We start from the raw sequence: 9,805 nt of genomic DNA on the forward strand, positions 1-9,805 counted from the left end.
GAATTACAAAGAAACAATCTTTTTAACATTTTAAGCTAGACAGCTTAATTTATCTTAATTCTCCAGTTTTAGCAAAAACACAATGGAGTCGCTTAAAATCAAGAAATGTTTAATTGTTTTAGCAGTTTTCAGCCTGCTTTTATAGTATTAAGAGATTTGATAGTCAATAGACAATGGAGATCCAGAAGGATTTTTTTCAAGGCCAATTCAAAACCCCCGCTTGACTGCCACGGTAGGATTTAGCAAAGTGGTGGTACACTTAAGAGCTGTTTTCACATTAGTATGAATCTGAGTTTCAATATTGTGCAATGTCAGCTTTTGATATCTGACAGCTTTAAGCTCTATAGTTCAGTTAGTTGCACTCAGAGAAGAAAAAGGCCTTATTAGAATCCGTAAAAAAACTCTACAAAATGACAGATTTGTGGTCTCTAAAGTTGTAAAACCTAAAGCTATTTTCAAGTGACTCACTAAGTCCAGCCATACATGCAGCATGTGTTTGGGACACTTACATCCACAGCTGCTTTTAGCTCTTATTGTTTTTATAAAAACCAGGCTCTTCTGAACCTCGACAAGAGCAGAGGGATCAAATGGGAAAATGAACTCAAACTCCAAAATGGGGCACACTTCAGGCTTTTAAGCCTCAGAGGACAGCTTTTATTGTGCCGTGTGTTGCTATGACACCAGTTAGTGTGGAGTGTGTGCGTTCATGAAGAGGACAGTTGCCATGGAGACTTTAGGTCTAGTGAAAGACACCTGAGAGGGTTAAGGTTAGTGAAAAGGTCTTTCTTTCTTTTTGGAAAAAAGAAAAAGCTCTTTCCTGTAGCCTCTATATTTCTGATTATTTTTTCCAGTTAAGACCTCCAAAAATGACCCTTTTTTTTATTTATCAGCGACAGACTAATTCTGCTGACCAATCATATCCATTTAAATTAAAGGGTCACCAACCACAAAGTTTGGGGAAAAATTCTATTTAATGTTGAAGTAGCCACAATGAATAAACACAACCTGTCATGAGCGTTTATGTGAATGTGGTTTATTGTACGTGAATTTTGGATTATAGTTTGTAAAAACGGCACAAATGTCTGTGTTTTCCTCAGAGTGAAAAAGTTGAAGGAGACTCTGGTGACGGTGCAGCAGCTAGATAAGAACATGAGTAACCTTCGATCGTGGCTTTCTCGCATCGAAGCCGAGCTGTCCAGACCCATCACCTATAGCGTCTGTCACGAACGGGAGATTAAAAAAAGGCTGTCTGAGCAGCAGGTAGACACACACACACACACACACACACACACTCATCACATCTGTCCTGTTTCAAATCGCGTGATCATTGAATTTACTTGAGGTTTACTACTGTTTTAAAATGTATTTTCTCTGTTCAGTGCATGAATATTTCAGTTGTTTCCATCCAATTTCTTTTGTTTTTCTTTTTGGTTCTCTGTCATACTCTTTGTGTCTGTTTATCATTAATAATTCACATCGGTCCTTTGTTTAATTTTGGGAGGAGGATCTCACTGTTCTCATGTAAAGCTTTACTGTCTTTGAACTGATGTTTAATACATGAGGTTGGCTGTTCTTATGTCTGTTCAGGAGCTTCAGAGGGACATTGAGCAACATACGGAAGGTGTTGCATCGGTGCTCAGTCTCTGCGATGTTCTGCTGCGGGATGAAGATGCTACCGGTGGCTCTGAGGCAGAGAGCGACTCCCTGCAGGAAACCAGCCGCAGCCTGGACCAGCGCTGGAGGACCATCTGTGCTATGGCTCTGGACAGGAGGCTCAGGTAGGAACAAAAACACACATTGATTCGGATTAGTGCACACTCTAATCTCTGTATCAATTAACTGTACTTCTGGGATCTTAGTTGTGTTAACTTCCTTGATTGTTCTAGAAGTATAATGAAGTGTTGAACACGTTGAGAGAAAATTATATTTGGCAAAGGAGTTCAATCTCAAGATGCATTTAGCAAAAGTTCTGGACCTCAGTTTAATCTTGAAAAGCGTCCTCGACCCTGCCATCATATTTAGTATTTTAAAAGAGTTCTTTTAAACACAATTTGATTAATTTTGTTGGTCTCTTATCCAAAAAGTGATTACTTTTGATTAACAACTTCAATTTAATTCTTCGTGTGAGCGCCGTTTCTTGAGCTTTAATGGCGATAAAGAAAAGCATTAATCAGTTGTGAACAATGACACTCATGATCTCTCCCTGCAGGATCGAGGAGACATGGACTCTCTGGTGCAAGTTCCTGAATGACTACTCCCGCTTTGAGGATTGGCTCAAGACAGCTGAGAGAGCTGCTGCCAACCCCAACTCTGCAGATGTCCTCTTCACCGTCGCCAAGGAGGAACTCAAGAAGTTTGAGGTTAGTCGTTTATTTGTAATTCATTTGTGTATTACAGGGGTGTTGTACCACTTGAAATACTCTTTGCTTCTGTGAGTAATTGGTCCATGACATAAAAATCATTATCAGTCTTCTACACAATGCCCTGTTTGAGCTCTCTCTGCTCTTATCGCTTTGCTGTGATTGCACATATGTGTTCCCCGACTTGATTTGTAGTATTTTCCGTGGGCATTCATGCAATTCCTCTTCCACAGATCTACTGAAACACTGTCACCACTGGAAAAATTGTCAATTTAATCCAAGTTGAGATATTCCTACATCCTACAAATAATACAAACCCTTGTTTTAATACTTTTTCCAAATTACAGTCAGGAAATAATCACATTTCTTAACCAGAAGCAGCAATTTTATTTTTCTTTCATAACCAGACAGATCTTTATTCAAAACTGGTACAAAAGTATGTCTGAGTTTCTGGAATTGTTCAATCATTTCAGGTCTGTTCTGACAGAAGGAACAGAAGTCCCACTTACAGAATGAATAATTAATTCTTCTGAAATTCATCCTCAGGGTTTCCAAAGGCAGGTTCACGAGCGGCTGACTCAGCTGGAACTCATCAACAACCAGTACCGCCGCCTGGCCCGGGAGAACCGCATTGACCGAGCCAGCCAGCTCAAAGCCATGGTCAGTGAGGGCAACCGACGCTGGGACACCCTGCACCGCAGAGTAGCCGCCATCCTCCGCAGGCTCAAGGTATTTCGTATTAGAGTAACTATGTTTTCTGTGACGTATAATAAACAAGCAAATTAGTTTGTTAATTTAAATTATGCTGAGGAGGATCTCCTCTGTTGAAGATGGCTAAAAATAATTGTTTAAGCAGTTAAAATGGGGGAGAAGGAGCTGCACTGTTCCTCCAGGAAAAATGTCAGAAATACATTTGGTCCTTTTTACATCCATAGTTGGCTAATTTAACATTTTTCAATCATTTTTTGAGTCAAAATTTTACCACTATTTAATAAAAGAAAAAAAGGAATGTACCATTTTACTTATACCAACTTATTTGTATTTAATAAAATTGACTACATGTCATTCGAGGGATTTTTGTTCCTTACTTGAAGTAACAGTCAAAACTTGAATGAACAGTTTGTTACGGCAGTGCAAGTACTCAAAATAAATGTTGCAACTAGAGCACGAAATAAACTGCTCACTTGCCTTTCTCTTCACTCATCACGTCATCTTTTCTCTCAGTACTTTACCAGCCAGAGGGAGGAATTTGAAGCCACCAGGGAGAGCATGCTGGTGTGGCTGACTGAGCTGGACCTGCAGCTTACTAACGTTGAGCACTTCTCAGAAAGTGACGTCCATCACAAGATACAACAGCTCAACGTGAGGCACACTTTGACTTCACTTGTGTTACTGAACAAATTATGGTGCCTTTCAAGGAGAATTTGTCAAATAGGACCACAAAGTCTAGAGTCTAGAGAAATGGCATGTTTGGATGTTTAGCAGACTGTCTTAAGATCTTTTTTATTTGTAGAATGATTCTTGGAAGAGAAGGTTTCTCTTCCAGTTCATTGACAGGACCTTGCAAACACCGTAACCAGGCTTGATTTGTTTTGCGTTTCCTGACTCGGTCTCGGCTCATACATTCTTCTTCCTGCAGAGTTTTCAGAAGGAGATCACCCTGAACACTGAGCGCATTGATGGCCTGATAGTGTTTGGAGAAGGTCTGATCCAGAAGAGTTCACCGCAGGATGCAGCACTGATGGAGGATGAGCTGGAGCAACTGCACTCCTACTGCCAGGAGGTTTTCAGCAGGCTGGTCCGCTTCCACCAGCGCCTCAGTCAGCCCCCAGTGAGCTGGACCACACACGCATTTGAATTTATGCTTAGAGAGTTACAAACATATTTTCAAATAAGCACATATCCATTCAGCTACCTTCTGTTGTTTAGTACAGTTGTGATCTTCTACAGGTATGAAGATGTCTCCATTTTCTACACTTGTGCTTTGCCGAGCAAGCACATTGCAGAAGCCCCCTTTGAGCAACCCAACAATGAGACTTACGGATAGAATTAGAACATAAAACAAAGTCGTAACCCCCCCCCCAAAAAAAAAGAAAAATTCTTCCGTTTCAAGCCTGAGCTAGTGCAAAGATTATTTTGTGTGCAGATGTGTTATTCACACCTGGATTGGTACCTGTTGTTTCTTTGCATTAGATGATTAAAGAGGAACCCGATTTCTCTGGTACCACCTTTTCCCTGGAGTCAAGCTTAGAGCTGATTGGTCGGCCGTGGCTGGGGCGGAGCCAGGGAAGCCTCCCAGCCACACCCACCCACATGCTGGCTTCTCCTCTGGAGCGCTCAGGGCGCGAGACACCGGTAAGCGTGGACTCCCTGCCTCTGGAGTGGGACCACACTGTAGACGTTGGAGGGTCATCATCACATGAGGATGATGATGAAGAAGAAGAAGAAGAACAAGAAGAGGAGGGAAATTACTTCAGTGCACTATCGGGTAAGAAGAAAAAAAAAAAGGACCACACACCTCTTTAGATGACCTTGTTTGTTATTGCTGAATGCGCAACAACCAGAGACCACATACACTGCAGAGAAAATGGAAACAAAATATACAGTTGCTGATAAGGTTTCTGAGTTACAGAAGAAAATAAAAAACATAAAAGTATTAGATGTAAACAATCTTATCCATTGACCCCTTTCTTCCTTGTGGATGAATTGACAATATTGTGAATCTGGAAGATGCACAACATTACAGATTACATATTCTCTAAAATTGGTTGTTAATTTGAAAGTAAATTAAAGTTGGGCATCTTCAATCAATGAGATTACAAAAAGATCTGTCAAAATCTGAGATTCATGACACAACCAACGGAGATTTCCAGTCAGATTCTTCCTCAAGCAAAGCTCGACCGAGAGACAATTTCTAGAAAAAGATGTCACAGCCAAATAGACACATTAGCTAACGTTGATGAGTCCATTATTAGGAATATAACAACAGTGCAAATTAAGGGCTGTGAAGAGAAAGACACTTAACTCCAAAAAGATCACAGCTGCAGTTTGCTAGAGTTTAAACAAACCCAATGGCTGTTGTCAAAATGTTAAGAGAAAGGGTGAGACCAAGAACTTTATAGTTTGAATGAAAAGTGTTTTGTTTGAGGAAAGGAAAAAACTGCATTCCTGTGTCAGAACTGTTGGTGATAGACTCATTTGAGCATTTGAGCTTGTTGAAGTTTTTTACCACAATTGAAACAATACATGCTGAATCATGCCAGTAAAATTTAAGGAACATTTCAGGACATCTGTCTGTGAACTGAATCTCACAGAAAGACAGCGATCCTAAACACACAAGTCATTCTACCAAATGGTGGTTAAAGAATAATAAGGTTCATGTTTAGGAAAAGCCAAGTCGAAGTAATGACCTCAATTTCTGTGTGGAAAACAACCAACATCGTAAAACTGAAGCTGTTCAGTACAGACGAATGCGCTAAAAGATGATTAACTGGAAATGTTTAATAATTACTCCTGTGGAGGTGGCACCTCTTTCTTCAGCTAATAACAGATGTGTCGTATTGGAGTAACTTCCTATCTGATGATGTTGATCATATTTAGTCAGAAATGTAAAAGAAAATCTTAAGAATTGACTAACTTTCAAGCACTAACATATTTGCTGGTCATGCTGTCGCTGCAGGTCTGACATCGGATACGTTTCTATAGCTGTGGTTTGTCCACAGTTTAGCATGAACAAAGATGCTTATAAACCAATCATTTCTGTTGCTTTGCATTTAGTAGACAGTAATATTGATAACGCGTTTCACTATTTTTTAAAATGTTTTTATAAGAATACTAATTCTATTTTGTTTTGTTTGCGTCTCAGTTTCACGGAGGTCTACGAGTGTCCAAGAGTCTCCAAGATGGCGCTCATCAGGAGACTCAGAAGCTCAGCTTGACACAGAGGAACACGCTGACACTGCACCCACCCTTACCAGCACTCCTCTAAAGGAGGGCTATGTACGTCTCAAAAATGTGTTTGCAGCTTGGATGTTGGTTAGTTTAAAAACTGCAGACTGTGCTGCTCCGGATGTCAGTTCTAAACATGTTTATCATGTCTCCAGCTCCGTCTCATGTCTCAGTGCAGCGGCAGCATCGAGAACATAAAGAGAGTCTCTCTGATCCTCGATGATGAGGAACACCCGGAGGAGTTCGGTTTGACAGGACTTACTGCCTCAGACAAACAGTCAGGTGAGATTCACAAACATGATTTTCCTGTTGGGAAGATGTGAATTGTGATAGAGGACAGCTCAGGCATGATTGATGACAGTGGCACCAGATTTGCTGCACAGAGAAAAGGAAAAGGAAAATGATAACAGTGTGCATCAGACACAGGAATTCTTGCACAAGTCTAAGAATTCTCTTCCAATGCTTTGGTTGAATTTGCAACCAAACCATTTGTTTGCTGACAAGCTTAAAGCTAGAATATCTTCTTACACCAGCTACATACGTCGGTAATTTCCATCGGTCAGATCAATTTTGAAATTCAACATTATTAGAGCACATCAGAAGACGTTTGTGTTCTTTCAGGTGTAATTGAACGGTGGGAGCTGCTCCAGGCTCAGTCCAGGTGTGATCAGCAGACCGGCCCTCAGGAGCCTGAACAGCTCACGTCTGATCTAGACGACATCACTTCCTGGTTGGAGAACAGGATACCTGAGCTGGAGCGACTCCTGAAGTCAGACCCAGCAGCCACCATAGAGGACATGGAAGCCAGAGCCAGAGAACTTAAGGTAATATTTAAGACTAACTATAACGTGTCTGGTGACTGATGCTTAATTCTATAACTGTTGTTTTGGAGCAGCGTTGTCTTTATTGAATATAAAGGATCTTTATATATATATATATGTACCCTTTACAGACTGATACTAATATTTTGTCCTTTTTTTCCCCCCCCAGGAGATGCAAAAAGCATTTGCTCACTACAAATCCATCATGCTGTCTGTGAACCTGCGAGCAGAGGAAGTTCCCGAACTCCAGGAGAGACTGGCGAGTATGAACAGAGACTGGAGCAGAGCTTGTACAGGCCTCCAGCAGTGGGACACCAGCCTGAGGAAGACACTGATGTGCTGCCAGGTGAGAACGAATATCATAACAGAGTAGAAGCAAGACTTTGAGGGAAGTTTTTCAGGGAAGGTGAGGGACTTGTTTGAAAATTATTTTCACTTTTATCTGCTGTTCAATCTGACAGTGAGTAGATATCTATGTCTGAAACAATTTTAACATTTTGGCAGGTATCTGGCTGTCCACATTAATATGTTGTTACCATATTTACAGTTTTAAGCAGGTGTTACAATGTTGAATGGCAATTCTGAGCAGAATAAAACCAGAAGTATATTGAAAATCTATCAAATGTGCTACTTTCTGCTAAACAAAAGGATTAAATTATATGAAAACGCTTGCATTTAGTTTTTACTATAACAAGTTCCCTTTAACGTTTTTCTTACAGGAGTTCCATAAAACCCTCCACTCTCTGCTGCTGTGGTTGGCTCATGCAGAAAGCCGACGCTATGCTGTAGACATAAACCATCCAAACACAACTGTCAGAGCACTGCAGCAACACAACAACACTCTGATTGTAAGCACACAAGCATGTACTGTTGATTCATGATGAAAACTAATCATGCCAGAAAAAGTTTTGTTTGATTGACTGGAGATATCTTTACACTGTGCAAAAAGGTCGATAAGTTTTTATCAACCAAACAAGTCTTTGAGAGGAAAGTGTTTAAAAACTGCATGTTTTGTGTGGTTTGTGAACTACAGGAGCTGCAGGAGGAGCTGCGCGACAGGCAGGATCAGCAGGCCTCACTCCAAGCTCTGTGGTCTCACCTCCAGCCTGAGGACGATGGAGGAGAGGAGAGCGACGAAGCCCAGGAGAAGCTCCATGTGACGGGCAGCAAGCTGAAGCTGCTCCTGAGGCAGGTGGACCGGGACGTCAGGACCCTGCAACAGCGTCTGGTAAAAGTCCACGACTTATTTCCTCCTCCTGTACCAAACTGTCCTGAAATGGTGAACTTGGTAAATGACAGATCTGGAATGTTGGAAAAAAATGATTTGTCTTTAATTCAGGAATTTGAGTCTGCATCAGCTGTTCAAGGTTCAGGTGCTTCAGCAGACACGTCTCAGGAAGCAGCAAATTCCAAGAAAGCATCCTCCCCACAAAGGTATGTAGAGAGGCATCATGATTTCGCCTGCTGTTAATTTACTTTTAGATAAAATGCTTACAACACATTTACTTTTTGCACCATTTGCTCATCTCGTCTTGTACTGAACATCATCCCTGTGTGCCCTGCAGAGAGAGGAGGGGGTCCTCCCCGCCACGATCCTTCTTTTACCGGGTCCTGCGTGCTGCCTTCCCTCTCCAGCTCCTGCTGCTGCTCCTCCTGCTCCTCCCCTGTCTGATTCCCCTGTCAGAGAGTGAACCTGGCTGCACTGTGACCAACAACTTCGCCCGGTCCTTCTACCCCATGCTACACTACACCAACGGCCCTCCTCCAACCTGATTGCATTTGTACATGGAAAGAGAAATATTTCTAAAGAATATACCGAGAAACACTTTCCACCTTTTTTAAAAATTGTCTTCCAAAGTCTAAAGATTCTATTTTAGTGTCTGACAAAACAGCTCAGAGCAAGTGCTCTTAATGGCCATGAAAATAACTTGTCTTTAGATTTATACTTCAGATAAGTTGACACAGCTTTATGTTCCATTTTCTAAAGTCCACTGTGCATAAAACCCAAGCTTAAGGTTTTTAGTACTTTCATTATCAGCTGCTGTCACGGTTTGACTTCCACTTCTTCTCATATCGTTCAGAAAACTCGTGCAAAGTTTAAAAATCCCTTTTAGTTGGTTAAGCCAGGACTTTGCTTAGAAATCAAATAATTTCTGTTTCAGTGGGAGCTTTTTAAATAACATAGTTCTTCTTATTTAACTTAAGGGTAAGGGTCGAAGTGGCATTTTTATGAAGTGAAAAAGATGTCAGAGAGGGTGATTGGATGGAAAGATGACATTTGTCAGCAATGATCCAAATACAAGACCTTCAACTTACTTTGACAACATCGCCTCACAACGTGCCGGCTGATATTCGTATGACGACACCTCAGGCACCATTTTATAAATCAGATCCCATATCTCAGCTATGGTGACGCAGTGAGGCAGGCAGCACATACTCCAGCCTCAACAGTACAAAGATAAGATGGTTTAAATCTTGCTCCGCTGTTGGAGAGCAACCTAATGAAAACAGAGGCTGAGATTAAACAATCAAGCAGGATGGCAACCAGGTCTTAATGTCACCATCCAGCATAGAAAACTGCATTGCTTGATTTTCAGTTTTGTTTAGGTCACAGTGAAAGTCACTGAGATTTGTTTGCTTTAGAGCTGCATGTTTGTGTTATTTTAAACATTTAAG

General features: G+C 41.2%; 1 protein-coding gene across 1 annotated transcript in view; it reads left to right on the top strand.

The window, feature by feature from the left end:
* The window catches only part of syne2a (spectrin repeat containing, nuclear envelope 2a), a 75,410-nt gene extending 66,333 nt beyond the window's left edge, over positions 1 to 9,077 (top strand). Inside the window, 15 exon segments of the mRNA XM_072362157.1 lie at positions 1,098 to 1,260; positions 1,588 to 1,778; positions 2,210 to 2,360; positions 2,907 to 3,089; positions 3,585 to 3,722; positions 4,000 to 4,191; positions 4,554 to 4,848; positions 6,226 to 6,359; positions 6,464 to 6,590; positions 6,930 to 7,132; positions 7,299 to 7,475; positions 7,849 to 7,977; positions 8,163 to 8,357; positions 8,469 to 8,563; positions 8,695 to 9,077. Of these exon segments, the coding sequence (XP_072218258.1) occupies positions 1,098 to 1,260; positions 1,588 to 1,778; positions 2,210 to 2,360; positions 2,907 to 3,089; positions 3,585 to 3,722; positions 4,000 to 4,191; positions 4,554 to 4,848; positions 6,226 to 6,359; positions 6,464 to 6,590; positions 6,930 to 7,132; positions 7,299 to 7,475; positions 7,849 to 7,977; positions 8,163 to 8,357; positions 8,469 to 8,563; positions 8,695 to 8,902 (2,581 nt within the window). The 3' untranslated portion in view covers positions 8,903 to 9,077.
* The last annotated feature ends 728 nt before the right edge of the window (positions 9,078 to 9,805 follow it).

This window comes from Leuresthes tenuis, unplaced genomic scaffold (genome assembly GCF_036924035.1).
Source record: "Leuresthes tenuis unplaced genomic scaffold, fLeuTen1.0.hap1 SCAF_13, whole genome shotgun sequence".
Lineage (NCBI taxonomy): Eukaryota > Metazoa > Chordata > Actinopteri > Atheriniformes > Atherinopsidae > Leuresthes > Leuresthes tenuis.